Here is a 27119-nt window from a genome sequence, read left to right as displayed (position 1 = left end):
TAAAAAAAAAAGAATGTAAGTCTTGGGGTATGTTCAAACTGCTCTTTACTGTGTTAATTTGGGCAAGATGATTTTCATTTTGCTCAGTATAAAACTATATTTTATATCCCCATGTTAGGAGACCGTTGTGAGAATTAAGTAAGATAGTCTGTGGGTTTTGGTAGATTTTAAATAGTCAACAAATACTGTTTTACCATGTTTTAGCCTCCTTAGGTAACAAAAACATGAATCATACATGAGCTTACCTAACAGCCTGCTAGACTGTGGTCTAACAAAAAGAATATTATATGGAACTAAATGCCAATTGCTGAATAAATTGATGAAGTGTTACATAATGAGATGTAAGTCAAAGTGAACCTAGAAAGAGGCAGGGGGAATTGATTTTGTACTTGATCAGGAAATTTGGGGGTAACCACCAAAGCTGGAGTTGCAAAGTGGAGCAGAATCCTTGTGGCTACAAACTAGGACAGGATATCTTCAGTGGAAAGTTACTGTAGGTAATCAGGTCCATTTAAATCAGAGCAGTTGTCCTGTTTGAAGGAAAGGGCATGTAAAGGAAACTTCAGACATAAAGGTGCAGATGTTAGCCTTGAACAGCAAGCAAGCAATTTAGTTCTCTGGGCAAGGTTCTAGGTGTGGGATGTGGTATCAGGCGAGACAGCTGATATGATATTCACACACCAACTGAAGATTTCTGAACAAGGAAACACTGTATGCATGCTGTTCTCGGGAACCTTGCCTGAATATTCCTCTAGCAGACACAGGCTAGAGAACGAGGAAAATGGGAGGTTAAGCTTGGGTCCAGGAGGGAGATGATGCAGGGCCTGAAATATGGAAATAGTCATAGAATAGGAAAGGAGGGGCATTGAGTGGCTAGAACTCCAAGCCCATAACAAGGTTTTGAGCCTAGACAAATGCGATGGTAAATGCCGTTCAGTTGAGACCTCTGGGTGTCAGGCAGATTCTCTTGTTGCATGGGCTTAGTGGAGCACAGTGGCAGCTCCATGCCAGACTGTCACAGCAGGTTGTCAGCCAAGTTGCTGAACAGGAATAGTTACTGTCCAGCCCTTAAGATGAGTCTACTTCCTTTGGACAGTTTGCTTTCTCTGCCTGTGTGTGCATTACACATTAGTGATACATTCATGCTCAGCATTTAGACATAAATTAGGGCAACATAATTTGTTCTTAAGATCTAATTCTCTTGAAGAAATTAAAATGCAGTGTGTTGAAGTCTTGTCTGTAAGGGCACCAGGCCCAAAACACAGATTGGGCACTGTCTGCTATAATATATAGGGCAAGCTATTTTTAAAGCTTGTGATTGTTACAGTTACTAGGAAACAGACAGGAAATGAATGGTTTGCAAGATATAGACAGTTGCTAGATGGTATGTATAGTCACATTTGTAGGAATAAGAGTGTCAGACTGGAGCTGGCCCCCAAACTGCATTGCCACCCTGAAATTGAGGATAGCCCATAGACACCCACAGGATCATTTTGTCATGTACTTCCAACCACCTTTCTCTGTGGCCCGTAAAGAAATGCGTACAGCGAAGAACCTCAGTTCCTTTGTTCGTATTGCTTTGCATACATTCTCCACAACCCAGTTGTTTCCTGAAAGACACATCATGGTTGTATGTCTTGCTACTTACAATCAAGGATTAGTAGTGTACATTTAAAAACAGATCACTTCTCCTTCCCTTAACTTTTAGTAAACTCCCTTAAGGAGTCTGACTTGAAACTTTGGCTTGGGTTTCTAGGGCAGGAGGGGAAGCGTCTTTCTGAGCAGTAACGGAGACCCTAAGGACATAGGGTGGGAGGACAGTTGCACAAAGTATGTGAAGTAAATTTCCCATGTACACACATTTCAGTCCATTTTCAATACTATTAAAGACTATAATAAAGATTTCCAAGTTCACACCTTCACTAGCTGCCTGAAAAATCAAGTGTAGTGGAGACATTTCGTGTATAACACCTTGATAACTGCATTGTGAAAGTGATACACATGACAGAAGGTTGGAAGAGCAGACACAGCGGACTCAGAGTGGGGTCTTCTCGAGACTTCACCTTCACTCTGAATTCAAATAGTTTAATTATAATTTGAAATAAATAAAACCAATCATCATCATGCATGACAATATAAAGGGAATAAAGGTAAACTTAATTTAGCTATAATCTCATTACTCAAAGATAACCTATTTGATGCCATACTATAAGCTGGTAGGGAAAGCTGGTAGGGTAAGTTCAGTGGGTGGGAAGAGCCTTAAAATTAGTTTCTGTTATGTGTAATTTTGTATCTTCTCTATCTAACAATGTGTCATGAGAATTTTTTCCATGTCATGAAGTTGTCTTTGCAAGCATAAGCTTTAACAATTATGTAATCCATTGCTTTATACAAGTCTTTATTTAACTACTCACCTCTTGTTGAACACAGTTATTTCCCTTTTCTTGCACCCTTAAATAGGCTTTGGTAAACAATTTTATGTCTGAGTGTATAAATTTCCAAGCTAAGTGTGAGGGTTCACATGGAGCCAGCACTAAATAGAAGGAGGCAAGAGAACAGAAGTACAGAGGTGCCCTTGGCTACATAGCAACACATCATCTTTAAAGAGAAGAATTCTCTAGTGTTGTTGGCAGTTCGTTCCTTCCTTCTTCTCCTGTTTAATTTTCCTCAAGGCAGAGGGACAATGTAATTGTTTTAAGTGTTGTAGTATTGCTCTTAATGCATTTGTATTGAAGAGCATTCCCCTTTGTTAAAAAATAGCAGCAAAGTATATTGAGTTGGAAAGGAACTATAGTTTTTCTGAATTGTATTAGTTGATTCTCTCAACACTTTACAACTATTTTACAAATGGGGAACTAAAAAAGAGCTTGGGTAGAGCCTAAGCAACTAACTTGTAGGGATGTAATGTAAGCTTAGGTTTGAGCTACAGCACCTGCTCAATATGTCCATTTTGCCAGGCACATGGAATGCAATTAAATAAGATCCACTTCTCACCTCCAAACTCATTGTCTTATATTATGTGTAGTGTACTATATGAACCTACTCACCTACCCACAAAATGCCATAGGCTGAGTAATTTAGACAGGAGAAATTCTGTTTCTTGTAGCTCTGGAGGCCAGAGGGCAAGATAGAGTTAGTTCAAGCTGGTTCTGTTTCTTATGACATCATCTTTTCTCCTGTATTTTAGACAGCCACCTCCTCACTCTGTCTTGAGACATTACACAACCTTTTTCATGTACCCATGGAACAACTGGGAACAAGCTCCCTGATGTCTATCCTTCTGGCCTCAGACACTTAACCCTCCTGCCTTGGCCTCTTGGGTGCTGGGATTATAGGTGTGCCCCTCCACACCTGGCTTAGTGTGTCCTTTTTATTTTGTTTTTAAAAGATGTATTATACCTTTAATTATGGGGGGGGGTGTTTATCTCTGTGGGTATGTGCACGTGGATGTTGTACCCACAGAGGCCAGAGGTGTCAGATCTCCTAGAGCTGCAGTCACAGGCAGCAGTAAGCCTCTTAACATGAATGCCGAGAGCCAAACTTGGGTCATCTGCAAGAGCATCAGTGTCCACCTTAACTGCTGGTCTGTCTCTCCAGCCCCTAGTATGTCTTTTATTATAAAGATACTAATCATATTAGGTCAGGCCTTCACTCACATATAGGTCCCATCTCCAAATACAGCCACCTTGGGAATTTAAAGAGGCAGGCTCGGCGGCTTTCTCAGTCAATGCTGGGGCCTCAGAGGACTTTGAGTGCCCTGCACATACCACCTACTGCATATGAGGTCTCTGAAAGACTTAAGTGTTACAAATTATACATTTTGCACACATCTTGAAATCCTGTCATTTAATCTGTCTAGAGTATTTCTAGAGCACAGATTCTTATTTCTAGCAGCTTATGTCATTTATGTAGATTACCCAAAATTTTAGTCATACGTCCTTATAAACTGTCTTAGTAGATGGTTAAGGAGCTTGAAAGTGTGAGTTTTTGGTCATTCTTTCTTATAAGAAGACAGTGAGATACACTAAAAGGGAAACTTATCTGGGTTGGGTCCTTTTCTATTGAATTCCTTGTTAATTTAGCATTGGTGCTGTTCTTGTCTTTTGTCAGCTTTCACAAGATCAAGTCATCTGGTAAGAGGGAACCTCAACTGAAAATGCCTGCACCAGATTGGCCTTTGGGATATTTTTCTTATTAATGATTGATGGAGGAGGGCGTAGTTCAGGAGAGGCAGCCCTAACCCTGGGCAAGGTGGTCCTGGGTGTTATAAACAAGCAGGCTGAACAAGCCGTGGGGAGCAAACCAGTAAGCAGCACTCCTCTATCTTCTGCTTCAGTTCCTTCCTGCCTTCAAGTTCAGGCCTTGGCTTCCCTCATTGTACTGTGCCTGGGATAGCAAAATAAACTCTTTCCTCCCCAACTTAATTAGGTCATGTTGTTTTATCACAGCAATAGAAACCCTAGCTATGCATGATGGTCAGCTGCTTCAGGAAACCTGTGGTCAAAGGTGTTCACCCATGTCAACACTGGGCCACCCTACGGGACTTTCTTACTCATTATCCAGCCCCTAAGTGTTGTTTTCTGACTGTGCCCAGATGAAAACTCAGACCAGTGAAAAACCATTGTTTTATACCTGGCATAGATTTAATTCAGACATAACTCCTTTTCTAGTTTAATTGAGATAAGATTATAAGGTGACAGTTTAAGATTATAAACTCACAGAAAAATGGTTTAAATAACTCAGGGAAGATGACCTCTAAATTAAGGAAATGTAAAGAGCCTGCTCATATTGTTTATGCTGCAATTTTGACAGAGGCTGCACTTGTAAGGGTGTTCAGTACATAATTGCTTTTAAAAGTCTTGGGAGCCTTAGCAAGCTGCTCTTACTAGACAGATAAGGAGTCTAGAATGAATGTTGTTGGTCAGTATTTCCTGTAAGAGAACTATAAAATACAAAGGAGATTCTTGTCTGGGACTGGGCCAAGAATACAATGACAGCTGCTGGCCCAATTTCAGATTCCTGTTTTCTGTGCCACGGGAGGATTTGGTGTGGTCTAGGAAGAAAGCATCTGCCACGTAGCAACTACCTTACCAACATGCAGGCTCCAGCCCCAGATGCTTGTGGAATCAGCTCCTCCAAGCAAACAGAGCTCTGAGTCACTCTACTCCCTCTCCAAAGAAAGGGCCTTGCAGTGCCTTCAGCAACTGCTGTAGGAGGAAAGTCTCCTGTGCCTGGCACAGGGCAGTCTCACGTCACTTCTCACATACATGAGCTGCCCCTGCTTCAGTGGAAACAATAGCTCTACCCAGTGTGTTCCAATTGAAAGTACCACAGAGAACCAACTCCTCTGCTGGCTGCTCCTGAGCAGCTATTCATTGGAGAAAACAAGATTGATTTTCACAGGGGAATAGTTAAAGTAATGAGGTAAATAATTGCCTGTTCTTTGGGGCTTTTACCAGCCAGAACTTGAAACCACAACTCCCCTTTGTATGCTGTTTTGCTGGCCATTAGGTGGTTTGCTTGGCAACTGTGTGGGAAGGCGGTGTGCTTTTTCAGGGCCTGTGCGGAGCTCCCTGTGGGACAGGCGCCGTGGATGTTGTGTGAACTGCTGAAGGATGAGGATTCCATGCAGTGGGGCTCACCAACCTCTGCTAGAATTTTGAGCCATGAGTCATTTGTTATTCTATAATGGAAGGTTTTGGCTGTTCGCCATTTGAATATTTTTTTCAATGCTTTTTGTGATATCTGTCTACAACAAATTCTTACTTTCCATTCCTGTGCACATTAGAACCAGTTTAAAAACAGAATATCAAATAGGTCAGTACTTGTTCTGAACATGAAAGTATATCCAGAACTGGTATGTTTTATGGTTGAAAATTAGAATATCAGTCAGTGACTACTCTTTTAGCTATGAGACATTTGCTTTATGAGGAAAAAATAAAAAGCTCATCTTCTTCTGTTTCCCTTATTTAAAAAATAATAACTGGTAAGCCTCAAGCCAGTACATCCCTGTTCACCTTAAAGCACTAAAAACGTGTTTATTATAACAGTGATGACTCAGTAACCTGCCAATTTGGGTCCTCCTGGACTTCTGTCTCTGAATGCTGTAGTTGACTTACCTTCCTTTCTAATGTGTGTCCTGTCATTGTTACTTGATTTCTCACTGGCCTTAAGTCATGGCCTGTTTCTCTGCTGTTTCTGCCATTTCTCAGAAGAGCAGCAGCTGATCTGTCCGCTTACACTGACAGGTGAATGGCTGTCTGCTTGACCCTGTGCCGCCTGTCCTGGTGAGGAAGGGGTGCCAGTCACTGCCCAGCAATATGATGGAGACCTCCATTGATGAAGGCTTGGAGACCGAAGGAGAGGCTGAAGAAGACCCCAGTCAGGCCTTTGAAGCCTTCCAGGCCACACGCAGTGGGCAGCGACGGCACACTCTGTCAGAAGTGACTAACCAATTGGTTGTGATGCCTGGAGCAGGTATGATATTAGAGAAGCACCAAGCTAAACTCCTACAGCATCATTTCATACTTCAGGCATCCAGAAATAGTGGTCATGCTAACTACCTTCTGGAACTTCATCCATTCCCCATGGAGCACATGTCATGGACTGTGGATTAGGTCCATTCAGCAGCTACAGAGACAAAAATGTCTCTGAGTTGATTCCCTCCACTCCAGGATTCCTTGGATACAGTGTACTCCCTAAGGGATTGTGGCTCTCTTCAAGGGCCAAGATCTTATGGCTGTAGCTTCTGTAGTGTTATTGTGATGGTTAAACTAGCCAGTGAAAGCATTCTGGAAAGATGGAGGATTGTTTGTGGTGCTGGGGAGTGAGCTGCAGGCCTTGTGCATGTTAGGCAACTCTTCTAGCCCTGAGTTGCACTTAGGATCCCCGGCCCTGAAAATAACTTTTCTTTTGGATGAGTTTTCTGTGTTCCAGACTCATGAGTACTGTAGTCCTCTCACCTTTCCTCTTAAAAGATTGGGGCTGTCATGACTAGAACCCACCATTTTGTCTTGCTTTTTGTCCATGTGTTTAAAGAAGATGCTATTGTTTGGAGTAATATGTTTTTGTTTTGTTTTGTTTTTTCTTATAGGGAAAATTTTCTCGATGAGTGACAACCCCTCCCTTGACAGTGTGGACTCTGAGTATGATATGGGGTCTACCCAGAGAGACCTGAACTTTCTGGAAGACAGCCCTTCCCTGAAGGACATCATGTTAGCCAATCAGCCATCACCCCGCATGACATCTCCTTTCATGAGTCTCAGACCTACCAACCCAGCCATGCAGGCTCTGAGCTCACAGAAGCGTGAGGCCCACAACCGGTCCCCTGTGAGCTTCCGAGAAGGCCGCAGAGCATCGGATACTTCCCTTACACAAGGCAAGGACTTTCTTTCCTAGCTTCAGAAAGTTCAGTCAGCTATGGAAGAGGGCTCTTGCCTTGCTGGTGTGATAACTAAGAAGCCTCCTTTGCTCCTTAAACTGTTTTATGTTTGTACTTTGCAGGGATCGTAGCATTTAGACAACATCTTCAGAATCTTGCTAGAACCAAAGGAATTCTGGAGTTGAACAAAGTACAATTGCTCTATGAACAAATAGGATCAGAGGTAGACTCTAACTTAACATCAACTGCTCCTCAGCTTCAAGACCTTTCAAGCACTTGCCCTCAGGTGAGTGCACAGGCTCTTCCGAACACCACGTTTGTCCTATAGATGTGTGCTTTTCAGTTAGAGAGCTTCCTCCTAATCCTAACTAAACTGGCTTTCTGGGAAAGCCCACAGTCTCAGGTTTTCTTGCTGCTGCCATTAACAGCTTAAACCCAGCCATGCTGCTCCCAGATGCTCAGCCCCAGATAGAGGCCTACAGGCTCAATCTAGTTTGGGTCCACAAAGCTTGCAGATTATATATGGATGACTCTCTGTCTCCCTTGACTACACACACACACACACACACACACACACACATACATATGATAATGAACATCACCTAGTAAGACGCTTCTTGTCACTACTTTAAAAATCACTATTAAATATGAGGGTTAGTCACATTAAAAATACAATAAACATTGCTATATCATGAGCCAATGTTAAATGCATCAAAGATGCTATTGTATTCTGGGCCTATATATAGGCAAGCACCTTCTGGTACCAGGCAGGAGCTTTTGTTCTAATTCCGATACTGATGAGCTAATGGTTGAGTTCAGATAACATTATAGGCTCTCTGAAAAGCAGCCTTCAACCTGCTAGGTTGAAGTAAGCAGCTAGTTAGGTAAAAGCTTCTGAGTGTTAGGTCATGTAGAGTCTGGGTTCCACTCAGTCATTTGCATAGGTGCTTAAACTATGAATTGAAACTTTCTCACATAGAAATTGAAATGTCCATTCCCTTGATCCTCAGGAGGAAGTCTCTCGGCAGCAGGAAAGTGTCTCCACCCTCTCTGCCAGCATGCATCCTCAGCTTTCTCCGCAGCAAAGCTTAGAAACCCAGTACCTACAGCACCGACTCCAGGTGGGCTCCTTAACTTTCTTATCTAGCTCACTTTGTTATAGAAACCTGTTTTTGCATTATTTAAGTTAGATGCTTTATTCCATACAGGCAGGTAGATCCTGTATTAGTAGCTTCTAGAAACATGTTCAGACTTAGCCTTATGCCGTATGTTGGCCGTAGGGAAGGGTATGCCACTGAGTGCTGGGAAAGAGAGAGCTGGCTTACTTCTAATCTTATATTTGTACATGATAAGATGGGGATCTGTGTTACCAAGGCTGTCTACACTGGAGCATGAAGATCCTAAGAAATGATGTGACATAGATTGCTTTCTGAATGAGTCATTTAGCAGGCACTGGGCCTTCTGTCAAGAACTAAGTCTGCTTTTCTTGCTGTTCTCCATGAACCTCCTAGGCCTGGAGGAATTTTAAAAGTGGAAAAAGGTAGGCAAGAACTAGATGTGCAGGCCTGCTGACCTGATGCTCTTCTGGGGTCTCAGTGTGCAAGTGTCAGGGCTTTCACTCAGGGTTCTGGTGGCCACATCTGGATACACTATCCAGAGAGGCATCCAAAGGGTGATGATGCTATCACCTGAGCTACATCCTAGGTGATAGCTCTGGTTAGGCTCTTACTGTTCTTCTGACCTTCTAGAAGCCCAGTCTTCTGCCAAAGGCCCAGAATACTTGTCCAATATATTGTAAAGAACCACCTCGGAGCCTGGAACAGCAGCTACAGGAACATAGGTAAGGAAGTCTTTGCCCAGTAAAGTCAGTTATTTTCATGGCAGCCTGGAGAATCTGGTGTCTTGTCCTTTGCCATTCTAGTTGCTTCTACTAGGACCATGCACTGGCACATGGTTGTCGTCTGTTCAAGCCTGGTGCTAATGAGGCTGTTGAAAATCCTAGAGTATGAGCTGGTCAGGTGGCAGCAGCCCCTACATGCTCTGCATATGATCAGCCCTAAGCTGTCAGAAGCAGGGGCCGGAGGCAGTCAGTTACACTGGTGAGGCTTTCCCCTTGGTGGTGTGCATGCCTGCTGGTCCCACCAGTAGAAGCTGCTTGGCCAAGATGAAACTGTCCTAGTCATCATTCTGCCTAGAGATTCTAGAGAAGCCAAGATATCTCTTTCTGAGCAGTCTTCATAGTACTTAGGAAAGAAAATCCATCGGTGCTCACTTACCTCAGAGGGGTCAGTTAGGTAGGGACAAAGCCCACAGTGGTGAACTCCCCTACTCAGATTTTATCTCCTTGCATAGAAGAGAGAGAAATAGTGGGTGGGGGTGTCAGGTGTGGTGGTGCACACCTGGGATCCCCAGCACTCCAGAGACTAAGACAGGAGGATCACTAAGTTGAGGCCAGTCTGGACTACAATATAGGATTCTCAGAAATAAAACAGGAAAGAGGGGGAAATGGAGTTTATGCCTGGTATTGAATTTACTTTGAAATGACATTCACTGGAGATGTAAAATGTTCATTTGCCAATCTAGGCTCCAGCAGAAGCGCCTCTTCCTCCAGAAGCAGTCTCAGCTGCAAGCGTATTTTAATCAGATGCAGATAGCAGAGAGCTCCTACCCTCGACCAAGTCAGCAGCTGGCTCTTCCCCACCAGGAGACTCCACCACCATCCCCGCAGCCCCCACCTTTCAGCCTGACCCAGGCCCTGAGTCCAGTCCTCGAGCCCTCTTCTGAGCAGATGCAATTTAGCCCTTTCCTCAGTCAGTACCCAGAGATGCATTTGCAGCCCCTGTCCGCCACATCCAGCCCCCGGGCTCCACCTTCCTTACCCTCACAATTGCAGCAACAGCAACAGCAGCAACCCCCACCCCCACCCCCACCTCCTCCACCACAGCAGCCAGGAGCTGCTCCAGCCTCCTTACAGTTCTCCTACCAGACTTGTGAGCTGCCAAGCACCACTTCTTCTGCACCAGACTATCCTACTCCCTGTCACTATCCCGTGGACGGAGCCCAGCAGAGCAACCTCACAGGCGCAGACTGCGCCAGGAGCTCAGGACTTCCGGAGACCCCATCTAGCTATGACCCGCTGGCCCTCTCTGAGCTCCCTGGACTCTTTGATTGTGAAATGCTAGAAGCTGTGGATCCACAACACAATGGGTATGTCCTGGTGAATTAATCTCAGCACAGGAAGTGAGGTGACTCTAGTGAAGGCAGACTGTGTATTTTTATTTTTATTACAGCCCTTTAAATTTAAAGCTTATTTTTCCCCTTTTCCCTAGTGGGAAAATCAAGTTTCCCAACTGGAATCAGGGTTTGACGGGGGTAGATGTTCCTGTTGGCTCTGTTCCACCACAGAGTTTTCTGTGGGGAGGGCTAGAATACAGTTGGAGGTTGAAATGCATGCCCTTAGGTGAAATGGAACAAGCTCTCAAGGGAGGTACCAAGTGTTTGCATAAAATGACAGCATATATCCAAAGGTTCATTTACCTTGGTAAAAGCAGGAAAAATGTGTATGTTGTTTATACACATGGAGGGGAAAAAGGCAATTTATTTCACTAAAGTCAAGCAACAGCACAGTGCTTCAAGGCATGTTAGGAAAGATCCAGGGAAGAGAGGAACGTTGTGTGTTGTCACAAAGTCCTAAATTCTTGACTGTTGGTGCAGGATGTCCTCCAGACCATCACAAAGTAGCAGAGCCTCAGCTGTGTGTCAGGGACCCTACAGTAGCAGCTGGTACTGACCTCCTGAACCCTGCAGTCGTGTCTGGGAGCACGCAATAATGCCTTTCAAAAGTGCCCCTGAACTGCCGAGCGTTAGAATGCTCAGGGCTCCAGCTCTCACCTGTAGAAACAACAGGAGACCTGTCCCAGTGGAGGCTGGAGCAGAAACCAGAAAGCGTCAGGAACTCAGGCCCTGAGCTAGGAAGCCAGGCTCTTCCTGCACAACCTCCAGTCTTGGAAGACTTCCTGTCTGCTCCACTGCAGTGGTACCTTTGTCTCTCTACTGTGCTGGGAGCTTATGGAGCTTTGTACATTGGGGCAGTTTCATAGAGGGTTTAGAATTTTTTTTAAGTACATATAAAAAAAAAAAAAAACAAAAACAAAAAAAACCACCGAACCTTTATGTCCCATGTGAAGTGGTAGTGTGTACCTTCCCCCACTTTGTCAAACTTTCTTCTCTGTAGAAACCAAGTTTTCCATTTATGTACTTGCTAAGTCACTTTAGTTTATTTTCCACCATGTGGGAGTCAGAATCCTAATTTCCTTAGTTTTGATTTGTATGAAATGTTCAAGTATTATAGCAATATTCAAAGAACCATAGCTGGGTTAGCCGTTTACTAGAAAAGCTTAACCATTAATTCACTCATCAGAGGAAATGAAAAATAGATGCTATAGCTAGTCAACTGGATATCTAGAAGTAATTAGTTATCTGTCATTTGCACAGTGACATCCAAGTGTTAAAAACTCAGTATTATTTATAAAAATTGTAATTTCTATCCTTTAGAGTGGCTTGTCCTATCAGCAGATGAATGCACTAAGCACAAAGCGTCTTCCTTAAAGCACAAGAAGAGAGCTACTACACTGATGCTGCATCTAGAAACACCTATAAGTTGCCTTTCCTCTCTGTAGTGTCCAGGCAGGCAAGGGAAGACTAGGCACGGGAAGTCTACAGAGCACCATCCTGGGCCCAGCCCAGCCCAGCCCAGCCCCTGCCAATGTTGGTGACTCAAAGCAGTCTTTGAGGCTGGCCAGAGACTGTAGTTGCTGGGCTCCCCATTGGTGCCAGGCTGCTTTGAAAATGCACTCTGCTTGGAATTGGGCTGTGGGTTACAGCAGGAATGGATAGCAGAAGGGTTTGCCATTTTTGTGATGTAATAACTGAAAATATCCAGTAAGGATAAATTGCATTTCTTTTATTGATTGTGTTTCTCCTCATGCTTAAGATCGATGATTTTGTGAGGTAAAGAACATTTCATTTGAGAGAGCATTTCATTAAGATCTCTAATGTGTTTTAAAGCTTTGCAAAATAAGCCAAGTTATAAAACGGGGCTTGATTTGTTTAGGCTGGAGGAGGATGTTTTCCTAAAATTTACTGCAGAAGTGCTGTAATATTGATGAAATGAAACGCCTTCCAGATTGAAAATGGGGGGCTGCTCATTTCAGGAATGCAGGAACAGACCGCTACAGATTGGCCTAAACCCCTGCCCCCCCACCAGGGCTGTGAGCTGCTTAGCCCAAGAGACCTAGCAGCTATGGCAGGACAGTTAGGCGACAGATGAGGGCTGCGGAGAGAGGCTGTCAAGTTAAAGGCTGCAGAGAGAAACCAGGAACGATGATCAGCTGCCAGACCTGTTAGGCACTGACCCAGAGAGGAGGTGAGGACAATCGCCTGGTGAAGAACATGAACCATCCTGCCGGAACTTGTCGTAAGCTCCTGTTTGCTCCTCACTTCTTTCAAGTAGAAATTGTAATTCCATGGCTACCTTTATTTCCCGAGATGGAAGCTGGTGAGAGCAGATGGGCTCTGGTGTTCAGCTCATCTGATTGCTTCTGTTGCTGTCCCCTAACTAGTGACCCGTGGAAGCTTCCAAGCCGTTTCTCTTCACAAGTACTAAGTAACACTAAGGAGGCTTAGGCCCACTCTTACGGAGAGGCAGCTTTGAAATACTGACATGCTCGCCTGTCAATTCATATCAGCAGTGTGTACACTACTGTATAATAACCCATAGCTTTGCTACCTTGTAAACCAGCCTCTCCAAAGAGACTGATGATTCAAACATGAGGTAAAATTTTCATTTGGCAAAAAATGCAATATGCGTGGTACTTTTTTTTTTGTTTGTTTATTGTCTTTTGTTATCCAGGGGTATTACTCTCTGCTTTGGAGGAAATGCATTTACTTCTGCAATTTCCAGTTGGGCAAGTGTGTCTCTAATATTTACATGCAACTGACATGCTGGTCCCTGTAAAGCAAATAGAGGGTGTTAATGCAATAGGAAGACAAGAGGTTATGGGGTCCCATTCCTCTATTCCCAGGGAGCTGCCTGACCAGCGCCATCCCTCACCCTGCCCTGACTTGGCCTGTCTGAATTGCCTTCCTGCCATCATCAGGGAACAAAGATGGGGGCAGTCCTCTATGTCCATAACCCTCCAGAATCCAACCAATGCGAGATAACAAAGACCCGGGGACCTTGTGGACTAATACGAGATCTAAGAGCTGGTCTAAGCAAAGCCCCTCCTGTCACTTTGCACCCTAGAAAAAAGAAAGCCAGGGTCCCTCTATCTCAGAAATCAAGAACAAAGAAATGTTTAAATCATGTACTGGTGACAGGGAGGTAGGACTTCAGCCTCTGTCTCTCATGCTCCCTCCTAACTTTTATAGTTGTGTTACTGCATTGTTGTGAGGCCCCTACCCCGTAACCTCTTAGTACCACCCAGCCCGTGCAGTGGCCCCTCTGCCCTGCCCGAGAACTGCAGTTACTAGGGCACTCAGCAAGGGCTCATCACAGACCTCTGCAACTGCACCCCAGAAGCCATTATACCTAAGGAAGGATACTAGGACTGGAAAAAGAGTGTGTTCTCAGCTGGAGAGTGTCAGTGTGATGAGCCAGAAACTGAAGGAACCCAAAAAGTAGCAGCTTCTAGGCCAGCTGATGAAGGGCCCAGGTGTGCTAGCAGCTCAGGACATGGGGACCCAGTGGGCTTTTCTTCTGTGGGGTTCTCTAGCCTCTAATCAAGCCTGCTTCTTAAATATATCAGGGTCAGCGTTTCTCTGGACTGGATTATACTTATCAACAGTGAGTTAAGCTCCCTACTGGTTTAAAGAAAATTCATAGTCCAGGCAACTTTTCTCATTCCTCCTTCTTTAGAGACAATATGCAGTGTCATCTGATGACACTGATCCCAGTGGAAGGTTGCAGAGTCCCTATGCCGGGGCTGACCTTTGCTGCGTTTGTACCCCTAAGCTGGGCTGCCTCTACTGCCTCCTCGGAAGCCACCTGAGCCGCTCGGTCTCTCTGTGCCTAGACATCAAAGGTAAAAACTGGAGAACAGGTAGTAAGTTGGAGTCATTGCCCAGGCAGAGAGATCTTTATCATTTTGTTGCTTCTGGAAACTTTTTATAGGACTCACCTTCACAGTGATTTGTGGGAGACAAGAGCAGCATCAGCCTGTTTCAACGCTGGACAAAAACACACTTTAAAACTCACATGCACACATATATACATCTATACATTTATGTATGTGTACACACACAATTAAATACAGGTTCTTCCTGGCTAGGGGTCCAGAGAAGTGAGAGATTACGTGTTTTTTTCTACCTGGGCTCAGTTAAAAATGGAATGAGACAGTGACCCTTAAAGGGTCCTTTTGACCCGAAAGCCTCTGATCTCACACCATCTCAGTTATTGTTTACCATATTTTCACCCAGTTGCAACCACCCAGCTGATTCTAAAAGACCTCCAGCCATCCTGGTTGTGCCACAGTTTACGTCCACATTACAGGTGAACAGATTTGGGCGACAAACAGGTAGGAACACTGCCCAACAGCTTAACCAAGGATGGTCCGAACAAGTCCTGCCCACAGAGCTTGCCTGTCCATTTCTGAGACAATGTACCAAGCACTTCAAGTGCTTTCACATCAGTTCTGTGAGATTAACTAGAGAGATTCTGTCTGTATTTTTTTTTTTTTAATGTGCATTAGCGTGAAGGTGTCAGATCTCTTGGAATTGGTGGTACAGACAGTTGTGAGCTGCCATGTGGGTGCTAGGAATTGAACCCGGGTCCTTTGTTAGAGCAGACAGTACTCTTAACCACTGAGCCATCTCTCCAGCCCCCTGTCTGTATTTCTCACAGCTGAGGAAGCTGAGCTCACAGAACTCAGAATTGGAAGTAGCAGGAGTGTTGTCTGGCTTTTAGCTTTGCTTCTGTGTTGGAGCCCTGCCCCCACAGCTACCCCCTCCACCTGACAGCTGCCTGGCTGCCTGCCCTGTAAGTAATAACTGCAGCTATCTGGAGGACTAACTGCACTAGACAGGGACAGGGAGACACTGACACCACAGACTGTCCATCGAGGTGTCTAATAAATTGCAGAAGTTTAGGCTTTCATCAAAGATGTTTGCTTATTCAGAGTTATGCAACCCAGTGCTTTCCTCCAAAACTATATATTGGAAGGACACACTCCTCCCTGGTTGCCAAAGGGCCCATTGCTTGGTTAATAGACGTCAACTCCAGAGAAGATGGCTGCCCAGAGAATCATGAACTCAACCTTTTTCCTAAAGGAAAAGCATGTAAAACATCTTTTTTATTTTATTTTATTATTTTATTTTATTTTATTTTATTATTTTATTTTATTTTATTTTATTATTTTATTTTATTTTATTTTTGAGACAGGGTCTCACTATGTAGAGCTCTGACTGACTGTCCTGGAACTTGAGCTATAAACCAGACTGGCCTCGAGCCTGCCTCTGCCTCCAAGTGCTAAGATTAAAGGCGTGCGCCACCCACCCAGCACATTTCTTTACAGCACATATCTTTACAATTAAGTCCTGTCAAGTAAGAAGGCTTATTAGACACTTTCAGGATTCCAAAGTAGTTAGTAACATGCTTTTGATGTTGGAGTGCTAAAAACTTTTCAGAACCAAAATGGGTGAGTAGGGTAGGGGTAGCATTAAAAATAGAAATACACACAACATCCCGGTGGATAGAGTAATGTTACATGACCAAGTGCAGATAACTGATGCCTACCCTCCAGGATTTGTTCAGTCACGGAAATGCAAGTGGTGAAGCCTCCTCACTACTCATGGTATAAATAAATAAATACTGTCTCTCCTAGAATCTCTGAAAGAAAAAGCAGCAGGAAAAGGGGGTTGCTTCATCTTTGGGGAACTGCAGCTTTAGAATCAATAGTGGCGGAGGCTGTTTGCACTTTGTAGAAGGGCAAGGCCATTTGCTTATTCCAGAGAGAAGAGTTGGCTGGATCCAGTCTGCTCTGTGAGTTACTGTCCATAAACTTAATCTAATTGTACTTATTTTTTTTTCCTGCGTGCTTTTCAATTACCAAGAAAAATTTGGTAACTTCCATAGCTTTGGTAGTTTGTGTACAAATCATAATAGCTCCAATGTGAAAAATCAAAAGTGTAACCTGTCACTTAATGTTAGAAAATGGCCTAAAATGAAGTTTAATAAATGATCTTTGTACCAAATGATAATTTAAGTGGGGTAATTTTCTGCAAGGAAAATGTACTATTTTTATGTTTCCAACCCTTGTGAATTAAAATAAAAAACACCTTGTTTTCTAAAAGCCTGGTGATATGAGTATCAGGCTAATGAGATTATAGGCAGGACTCCCCCATCACTGAGCAGCAGGTACAATTTTCAAACTGTGGAAAGAGGCTGTGTTCTCTGAGCTCTGGTGCTCATTTCAAGCTACAAAAAGGACAGTGGATAATATGTTCTCATTGACGTCAGCAGGGTAAATAATACCTCGCCCCAAACTGCCTGAGTACACGTTAGCCGCCACAGGTTGCTGGCGGAGAACCGTGCTAAGCACAGGCTGCATGCAGATGGCCTCACTGGGCCGTTAATGCTGCTTGTGTTAGGGTCAGGACAGAGCCGATCACTACAGGCTCTGCATAGGAAGTGGAACAAAGATAAGCACGCCGTGCCCTAGTTCAGCTCCTTCAGAACAAGTGACATAGAGGATGGAAAGCACTCTGAGCTGCTAGGAAGGCCAGCAAAGAACACTGCTACTTAGTCACAGTGTCACCTCTGGGGTCTGAGACACAGACACACACACACCATGGACTCGAGGACAGACATCCTTTAAGGTGCTTTTCCCTTGGGGTTCTGGAGAATTCCTTTGCCAAGCAGTTGTGTGTGTGTTCTAGACTTGTGATGCCAGATTCCAAGTAAAAGGGCAAGGATTAAATCCTGCTTTCTGGCAGTGAGAACAGCTGAGATTTGGTTTCCATTACTTAAGCTGTTCCCCTGGGCCAATATTCTATAGAACTGCAATAGCTATCACTGAGGCAAGCCTGGTGTCTGTGAGGGTGTGTATAGAACCCTTAGTGTGCATGTCCACAGCTCTGTCCTGCCTTCAAACAGCTCTTCTTCCCCTTGGAAAACAATTTAGTAGTAGTTTCGGTTTGGTTTTGTTTTCTTTTTCACCGTTTCAGTGCTTGTTTTGTAAACTTTGCCCTTGCCCATTGAACCACTCATCTTAATGCTGTCATAGGCAACCATCCAGGCCTCCCCCAATTCCAAGGACACCCTTCACTTCCGTGGCAAGCACAAAGGCCCTATGAAGAACAGCAAAGAATAGACCATAGAGGCTAGAGCACTACGCTGTGGCCTCTGCTTGGCCAGCTCAGGGACACAACAGGCCAGCAGTAAGCACATTTCTAAAACCTCCAGCCACCCTATGGCCAGATACGAACAAACTGAAGCTTCATTCTTGACAGCTGCCCTTTCTTTTCTTCCCCATGCCTTGGATTGTGGAATCAGAGTTCTATGATAAGCAGAAAAAAATGTTTGGACTGTTCTCCGAATAACATCACCTACACCGAAGCTCAGTTTCTAGGAGGTGGATCCAGAGGCTCAGCCTGGGCCGGTGGAGAAACCCCTTACTCCGCTCCTTCAGAGTTAAAAATGCAGACAGTGACAATTCATTTGAGGGGTGTTCATACCTCCAAGTGGGTCCAAAAAAGGAGGAACCTCAGCTCAACCTGCACTTCCCAGGAGCAAAGCCAGGTTTTGTGCACCAAAGATATTTTTTTGATCTTGTATGGATATTTTAACTTTTTTTAGTGTATAAAATAATGGGTTTATTGTGACATCTTCACACCTACCTACATATCCAGTTCTTTGTTCACAGTCACCCTATAACCCTCTTGCCATTCCTCCCATATTGTTTGGACCACTTCCTGAATTTGCATGTCATTCTTGTATAGTGGTTGTACTAATTAATCTTCCTGCATTGTTCCATTGTATCAAATGTGCTGCCTGGGCAAGCACTGTGCACTGAATTCCAAGTGCTATTGGCTGCATAGGAAACCTCACACAGACCATAGATGGTCTGCCTTAAGCTCATTAAAGCATGGCTCTGCCCTTCCACTTTGGCTCAAGCTAAGAATTTCAAAGTCTGAACAGCTCTTGAGCAGTGAAATACTTTGAGTAGCATCCAGGAAGAGGAGATAGCTATAGGTCTTGAATGAATCGAAGTGGATGGACCTTCACCTCAAACATGGAGCTGTCATCAGTGATACACTTGCCACAATCTAGGCACAAAGCTTAGGACCACAAATCATTGAGGCTGAGCCTGAGGGGTCAGGCAGAGTGGGGAACTTGCCATGTCCTGGGGAGTCTCCTTGCTGAATTCATCTATATCTACAGTTACAGAGCCAGGGAGCCCTGCTCCCTCCCTTTGTATGTGTATCTAACGGCCTTTCCCAGGGGCTGCTGGGCTGACCTGAATTGGCAATGAGGGGGTAAAACAAGCAAAACATGCATTTAAGTGGGTGAGTAACAACTACAAAGAAGTGACCTGCCTTGGAGCGAAGACCCCAAGACTGGCTGGGGAGAAAGGTCAAAAAATTCAAAGCCAGAGAAGATGAGGCAGTGGGGTGCTGACCTTCAGGAGCCGAGTCACCCCTCCACAGACAGGCTTTGAAAGCTTCCTACTCCATTTTCTTTCCTCCTCCTCATTCTCCAAAGACGGAGTAACAAAGCCTGAGCTGCCCAAGAGAGGGCCTGAGAACTCTTGACTCTAAGGCTTCCCGCCAAGCTGATGGGATGGGACACAGCTGATCTGCAATGACAAAGCCTTCTACAAAGCATACCATGCAAGGGCCCAGTTCACAGTCTTACCTGTGCTGGCCTGAGATCCACTGAAACTACGTTAGGCCACTACAGAAACTTTAATCATCAAGGTGAGGGCCAAAGGGTGGCCACGCCGTTGGAGGGGTCCCAGGAAATGAAGGGCCAGTACAAAGCTAGGTTTGGGAAGAGAGGCTGGCTCCCAGGCCCACCCAGTGGGTAGCAGGGAGGTTCTTCAGGTGGGTAGTACCACCCCTTCTTGCCAGAGACAGCACAGAAGGTATCAGAATATCGGGTCTGTGTGGGTCCTTAGCACCCTGGCCTGCCCCGGACCTATGCAGGTCACTGTAAAACTTCATTGTCCCCACTTGTGATGGGAACACAGCCTGACTCAGCACTGCCCTCTCACACGAAAACAGTAATGTTCTGCCAACTGCCCTTGACAGCTTGTCACCATACTCACTCTGTCTTGCTTTAACCCGACTACCTGACGCCAGGGTAGAAAACAGTGATGGTTTCCTGTGAAATCTCCCCACGCTGACTGAAAACGACCTGCACTGAAAACTTCACCCTGAGATCTCTGACTTTTTACGCGTTCTGGGTAGCACTGGTCATGACTGACACAAGGTGAGCCCATCCCTACGAATCCGAGGTTTCATCTCATCGACTGGATTTGGAATCACCAAGGAGATGTCTGGGTCTATCTGTGAGGAAAGTTTCCAGAAATGTTTAACTGTGGAGGAAAGAACCATCTTGACTGTGAGTGAGCATACCGTAGCTGGCTGCCTTGGACTGAATAGAATGGGAAAGAAAAGGAAGCCAGCGGAGGCTGAGTTCATCTGCTGTGACCACAGACACCACGTGACAAGCTACTCACCATGGACTGTCCCCTCGACTGGACGCTACTCAATGTCTGTACAGGCCTAACTGTCCAGGCAGAGAGAAAAGGAAGAGGGGTGGTTTTTCAACCCAGCGTCTGCACTCATTATTTACAGGTGCTTCACTTGATTTGAGTCCAAACCTGGGCTCAGTGAGGAGACTGAATGTCCCTCACAGCTGCTCCTTCCTGCAGCAACAAGACTGACATCACTGTTGTCAGGGAAATGGTGTTTTGATTAAAATCATGTGACAGCTACTTCATGATTCAATAAACAAATCCACTGTTAACCCTTGCCTGACTGTCTTGCCAGCAGCTGTGGTCACCAGGCAACCTCTACCCAGGAGGGAGTGGCTGTGCCAACCTGGAGGTAGCAGAGTATGACAAGTGGCCCAGGCTGGCTCCTGGCAGGTCCTCCATGAGGGAACATGAGTCATCAATCACACAGACCAAGCAGACTTCAAGAACGTCTCTCCATGGCATTGAGGCAGCAACCACCCTTCCGCAGGAGGAACCCTGGGCCACTCTCTTGGACCAAGCAGCAGGCACAGCCCCAGGACTCAGATGACTCCCTTAGGGCTTTGAGGCCAGTCAAGAACCTAGTTCCCAGAGTTCTCAACAACCAGATTCTCTCCCTATGAGGACAGATCAGTGAGGTAGCCAGAGAAAGGGGTTGAGAACAATTTCTGGCTTACAACTGGATGACTTCCTGGATCACTCACTTGGCTTTAGGCCCCTGACATGACACACTGCCCAGCAACCAAGTCCCTTTCCATTTCATCCTCAGGACATTTGCTCTAAGTGAAACAAAAGCAAGGAAGGCTCCCTGAGTCACAGAGAAGGGGATTTTTGTGGATAAAATGAGCTGCAGCCTCAGCACAGCTGGCTTCTGAGGAAGATAACCAACCACCTGAAATGTGTCCAAGGTAAACATTTACCACAAAGGTATCTGGTTAAATGCTTGATGTATTACAGTAAACAGAGGCTCAAGAAATGACAGCTAATGCTGTCCTCAGCTGGGGAGCCTTCTTCAGATCTGACCGAGTCAGCTGTGGCAGGGGCCAGATGCTCAGTGGTCAGGGCTCAGCTCAGGTACACTCCACAAGTTGAATGGCAGGGCCAAATGGTCCTGAATATGTTAGAAAACAACTCCATTATCATTTTAAAAAGTGTGTGCTCAGGCTCCTGAGAATCACCGTTCTTACCACTGCAACCTTGCCTCTCCAGTGACCAAAGTACATGAAGGCTGGCAGCTCAGTTATCTACCACGGGCTCAGGCTGCTAAGGCTTTGTAAGGAGCAGTCAGCCAGCACGTTCCCCCACCATGCAGCATGCAGCACCCTTGGGGCTGCCTAAACCAGACAGCTGGGCAACTCAGGCAGGGGCAACAGCATTCAGGGACACAGAAAGGCAAATGTTCAAAACAGGAAAGATTGTGCGGCCTCCACTTACAGCAAATGAAAAGTCAGGTGATTTAAAGAGAGCCTTTCTGTCAGTGCTTTAACCATATAAATCCACTGGATGGGGGTAAGAGCAGAAACTTCTTGCAGTCACTGTATCTAGTGACATCAGCACTAGGCAGCCCATGCTCTCCACTCCTACCCATCTATCACTGGCCCTGAGGCCACAGCTGGGACCCCAGTGACTGTTGAACTGGAACTTTGCATCCCTCCTCCATGTGGTTGTAGGAGGCAAAACAGGCTTGTAAAACATCCAGGAAAACGTCAGGCATGGAATAAGTAGAACCATGCCAGTAAGTTTCCAGCCTGTGAGGAAAGTTTACTAGCTCTCCAGTCTTGTCTCAGACCAAGGGAGATACAAAAGACCTCAAACCACAGATCTGGACAAGACCTAGCTCTTAGAGCCAGATCTTTCTCTAGGACAGTGTGGTGGGAGTTGCTCTTCTTCCCACTTTGCTGTGACTCCCTATAGCAGCAGCAATTTCTGCTTGCTACCCTTAGCCCAGGAAGGACAGGGCTTTGGCCCCAAGTTTCAGGGGCACTTACCTTCCCAGTGTCCTCTCCAGGCACTTGGGGTCTCAGGAAGAGGTTCTTGTCAACCCCAGGGATGCTGGGCTCTTCACTGTCCTTCACAGGAAAATCTAGCTTCCTCAGCCTTTGTGCCACCACTAGAGATACAGACAGCAATGCTGTGACTGTCCCTGACCAGGGCACATCCCCTCCCAAGCCACTGTGCTTCCCGGCCGGGATGCCCTCAGCTGCCCTGGCACAATGATGGGCCAGCAGCACAAGGTTCTGGGTAACCAGGCAGAGAAAGCCAGCCCTCACAGTACCTTACTTAAGGTGCCTTTTGTTCAGGTCACCCCACGGTTTCTAAGTGGGGGGTGTTCCCCTACATCTTGGCCAATGAGTAACTTGTAGGGCCCTGAACAAACAGAAAACCTGGCTCCTTTCAGAACTGATCACAGCAGTTAAAGACAACAACTCCAAAGAAAAAAATGACTTTTCTTCCCAGTGAGTAATTAAACTCTCTTCCTCCTCCAAAAGATTTCCATCTCAACTGAACATGACATAATTTCCTGGAAACAGCAGGCCCTTGGAGGTAAACAAGGAACAGTGAGGCTATTCTAGGTACTGAAGACAAACTAGAGATTCATGAGGGAACTGGAGACAAGCAAGGAATGGATAGAAAGGTAGAGTAAATGGTGAGTCAGAGGACAGCAACCACTTCACCTGTTCACCAAGCTCACGGGTAAAGGACCTTCTCTGCTGCTGACATTCCAACAAAATGACGGGGGGGGGGGGGGCACAAAGCGAGGGGAGGGCGGATGAAAGGGGAAGGCAAAGTACCAACCTGTGTGGTGGCACTGGCCTACCATCCCCAGTATGATGGACCCACAAAGCTTTCAGCTCAGGGACGTGGAGGTTAATAAAGCAACAACAGTGTCAGGAAGATAGGCTGGTCTTCCTGGGTGTTACACAAGTGTTCTGGATGCCTGGATGAGACCTGTGTCATGCTGTCTCTTGAATAAGGACAAATCCTCCAGCAAACATACTCCTCCCCCACACCCAGGCCCACAACACTACAGTCAAGCTTGGTATTTCCGTGAACTGAAGGTTGCCCTTTATTTTAACAAGGCCTCATTCAAAAATCACATTTATCTGTTTATACTTATGAAACAAAATCCATCTTTGGGCTCCTGTTCATTGGCAGCACATTATATGCACAGGATCTAATATTTTAAGCTCATGATGGGTAAACCCCAAACAATGGTAAACCCCACTATTAGGACACTTTTAGCTGACGTGTTGTCTTGGTTTCCCTTTCCTAACAAGCTGAACAACTGGCAGAAACTGCCCAGATGTGAAACAGCAGCAATATATGTTCAGGGCAACCAGACAGTTCCAAAAGAATGACTCCTCAAGCTGGAGCTAGTGGCATGCCTTTCATCCCAGCACTTGGGAGGCAGAGGTAGGGCCAGCCTGGTCTACATAGAGAGTTCCAGGAAAGCTAGTGCTATGTAAAGAACCTTGTCTCAAAACAGGAAAAAAAAAATCCTGGAGCTGGGGACTGGTCTAGGCCAGAGGCTCTTGTTTCCTAGGAGTGAAGAATCTCTTAATTGTGTCAATGAGAGAGTGAGCCAGACAGGTGACTTTGTTCACCTCAGAGGACAGTCTTCAGAAATCACTCAGTGAACAGTTTTATGAAGCACTCAACAATACAAACCAGACACTAGTCTAGGCAACAGGGATACAAGACAAAACAGATCAAGCCTGCATCACAGAGCTTCTGGAGAATCAAGTAGAAAAACCAGTATGTAATGAAAATGGCCAAATTTAAACGGAAGAGCAATTGTTATGCAGGGTAACACAGGAAGTTCACTACGTACATCAGAAAGAATACGGAAGCCTCTAACGGCAACCCACAAACAAATCCTGCATGCTGTATAACCCTTATTTGAGAAGGCAAGGGTCCACTATCTCTCCCTTCAGTAGTCTTTGGCAGAAAGGTAAATCACAAGGCTGGGGGGAATGGGACAGGGACACTTTAAAGTTTATTCCCAAGTGAGCATATCATGTGGCATTTCCAACCAAAGGTGAAGCAGCTGTCCCAATGCACATCTGTTTCCAGAATCAACACAATAATCTCTCAAATACAAAACTCATTAAAGAGGAGTATATAGCCTGCAGGTGATGCAAAAAAGGCAACTGTGCAATGTTTACAGCATGGTGATTTAAGGCACTAAAATGAACATCTTTTTGCTTAGGAAAATATTCAGCCCTCCACCCTAGAACACATAAAATGAAAACTCACTATAAAGCAAATGGAAGTTTAAAACACAGGCACACAGTCTCTGATAGAATTGGCTCTCTGATAGAATTGGCCTGTTCTGTTTTTCTAAGGTATGATAAACTTAAAAGCATTTACGCAAACTTGGTTTTATGGAATTTATGTTTAATGTACAAAGTTTTGTAGGTATCTTTGGGCCTTCACAAAACAGAACAGGGGTTGTTATATCTAAAAGGGTTTGTAAGTAAAATCAACAATTCAGAAACCAAAATGGAAACATCAAACTACATGGCAAGATATACTGAGATAGGCTGCAGTGAAACCTCATTACCTAAGTCCACTAAAGACGGAGTCTATTAGATGAAAGACGCTTAAATTACCCAGAACAATCAGCAGGAACGGTATGGCCTGTCAGAGCTGCTCATGGAAGGAGTGGGATATAACTGAACAGGGAGACTGGTAATCAGGACGCCTGCTGTTCTAAAAACAGTGTCAAGCAGCCTTCCATAAACACGATTATTTTGCTTCAGCAAACCCTGCAGCTTGACCTACTACCTTAAATTTCTGGACAACTTAATGAAACTTTACTGCAAAAGTAGAAAAACATTCTAGCATCACCCCCCACCACAAGAAAACACCGAGCAACGAAACTTCAGTTTGGTACTGTCTCAACAGCTAGATGCTCACCAGCATTGCCAGGAGCAGAGCCAGGGAGGGACCAGTGGTTCCTACACATTCTTGAAACACAACACGTCACAATGAAACAGTAGACCCACAGCTTAGTAAGAGGCACTAAAGTTTCTTATGAGTTTTTGAAGGCAGTCACAGTGCTGAGCCCTTGAAATTGTTTCCTTTCAACATCACACATTAGCAGCAAGATACACCCACTTCCAGCTTCTGCACGACATGATTACAGTCAAAACTGAGCAAATGAAAACCAGAACAGCCATTCGTTAACCTTCCACATCTCCCTTCATGTGAGGTGCTGATGTGGACCATCGTAACCAGGAAGATGTGGCTTTCACTACAGTCAAATCTCAATATTATCTCCAAGTAGATAATTTTAAGTTATTCTAAACCATTTACTTTTAACACTGGAAAAATGGAGAGCTACACAGATACATGTAAACAGTAAAGAATGATATCACTCCATGTCGGGGTCCAAATCCATCCAGGCTCTGTCTGGAATATTAAGTGGCTGGGGCCTGATTCAAAAGGGAGGAGGCAGGAACCTCAATGGTGCTGAAGAAAAACACTGGGAGACACTCAAGAGAGGACTGTACAGGGAGCATCAGCAACTGGTCAGTAAGAAGGGCTGTACAGTTATCCCAACAGAGAAGTAAAATCAGTCTTATTGCATGTTTAGAAAGAATCAAGTCACTGAAATCTGATTTCTTCTAAGTTGTTGCCATTTGCTTGGATGAAATCTTGAAGGTTCCATTTTTCTCCACCCATGTAAGAACACATTGACTAGAGAGCTGTGATAAGAGTTTAGTAAAGGCTTTTCCCTCCTGTTCCTCTTTATGCCAAGGCAAGAACTGGAAAATTCCAAACAAAATCATGTTAGTGGTACAGAAAGTTCATGAATGATCACTATGTGAACATTTAGCATGTAACAGTGACAAAGCGTGAACCTGACATCTCACTGCAACCCTGCCCTCTGCTGCTTTAATCTGTCAGGCTGACCGGAAGCTAAAGACTAAACTGTTCCTGCCACTAACAATCAGCATCCGACACATGGAACTGAGAAAACGGCCTGCTCACTTAGCAGAGAATGGCGGGCCAAGACATTTCTTTACTTTAGACAGGGTCCCACAGTGGCCCAGGCTCCTCTACTCTGAGATCCTCCTGCCTCAGTCTCCCAAGTGCTAGGATTACAAGTGTGTGCTACCAAGCCCAGCAATGGCTAAGAAATTCCTGACCAAGCAGGCCCAGCGTGACAGGTACTTGCAACCCTTTGTCTACCATCATGCTCATCACACTGCCACTTCCCACTGCTCAAACCATAGAGGAAAACTCCCCAGCAACCAAAGTCTAGCACAAAACAAAATGCATACCACTTATAGCTTCCTGTGCAAAATACTTGACATCCATGTCTTCGTCCTGACCTAACTTCTGCAGCACGGGCTTCACTTCCCCCTGCAAGGCACTGAAATTCAAAAGTGACTGTGAGAAGATGGCTGGCAGGGCAGACAGACTCAATATGATACAATCTGCAATGAAATGTGGGGGTTTGGATCTGTAGTAATTTCTACATTTTAAATAAAAATACTTTTAAATACTGACAAACAGGACAAGCACATCAAATAATTTCTAAAGAAGTTTTAAAGTTACAAGTCAAATGGACAGTCTCCAGACTGAGGGCTGAATTCTTTTCTCTGAATAAGCCCCGATGCTAGGTAAAGAAAAGAAAGAAATCCCTGGACTTAGTTTAGTGTTACTCCCCACCATGAGGTGATACCTTCAAACCACGAACAATACTAAAATCTTACTTGGTATCTAGAATAGGTCCAATTTTCTGTAGTGACTTGGCCACATTGAAACGGACATTTGCTACTTGGTCTCCGGCCATTTTCAACACGATGGGCAACATTTGCTTAGTGGTTATTTCCTGACCACAGGCTTCAGACAGTGCCTAGAAAAATAAATCAGATGGCACATTTAAAACTTTCTTCTTAATACTCTCCAAATCTAGAGAAACAAATATTTAAAAGGAAGATAATCGACCAACAAAAAAAATGTCTCCTACT

At 44.9% G+C, this 27119-nt stretch overlaps 2 protein-coding genes across 7 annotated transcripts in view; one reads left to right on the top strand and one right to left on the bottom strand.

Annotated features, from left to right (window-relative positions):
- Positions 1–16863, top strand: part of Sik2 (salt inducible kinase 2) — a 106632-nt gene extending 89769 nt beyond the window's left edge. For 2 of the 5 annotated variants that reach the window (XM_055621753.1, XM_055621749.1), the window contains exons 10-16: positions 6249–6477; positions 7094–7378; positions 7504–7667; positions 8392–8502; positions 9130–9221; positions 9965–10588; positions 12648–16863. In XM_055621753.1, coding sequence (XP_055477728.1) covers positions 6249–6477; positions 7094–7378; positions 7504–7667; positions 8392–8502; positions 9130–9221; positions 9965–10588; positions 12648–12678 — 1536 coding nt within the window. In that variant the 3' untranslated portion in view covers positions 12679–16863. Of the gene's footprint in view, positions 1–6248; positions 6478–7093; positions 7379–7503; positions 7668–8391; positions 8503–9129; positions 9222–9964 lie in introns of all 5 variants that reach the window. The other 3 variants (XM_055621754.1, XM_055621751.1, XM_055621752.1) reach the window with 2 other exon arrangements.
- Positions 14405–27119, bottom strand: part of Ppp2r1b (protein phosphatase 2 scaffold subunit Abeta) — a 31471-nt gene continuing 18756 nt past the window's right edge. Inside the window, exons 13-16 of one of the 2 annotated variants that reach the window (XM_055621758.1) lie at positions 26862–27004; positions 26427–26518; positions 22125–22246; positions 14405–14470 (exon numbers count right to left, since the gene is read on the bottom strand). In XM_055621758.1, coding sequence (XP_055477733.1) covers positions 14405–14470; positions 22125–22246; positions 26427–26518; positions 26862–27004 — 423 coding nt within the window. Of the gene's footprint in view, positions 14471–22124; positions 22247–24108; positions 25908–26426; positions 26519–26861; positions 27005–27119 lie in introns of those variants that run through there. The other variant, XM_055621757.1, reaches the window with a different exon arrangement.

Source organism: Psammomys obesus, unplaced genomic scaffold (genome assembly GCF_907164565.1).
Source record: "Psammomys obesus unplaced genomic scaffold, mPsaObe1.curated_primary_1811, whole genome shotgun sequence".
Classification (NCBI taxonomy): Eukaryota; Metazoa; Chordata; class Mammalia; order Rodentia; family Muridae; genus Psammomys; species Psammomys obesus.
Note: the sequence above shows the minus strand (reverse complement) of the source record. Positions and strands in the feature narration are given on the sequence as shown.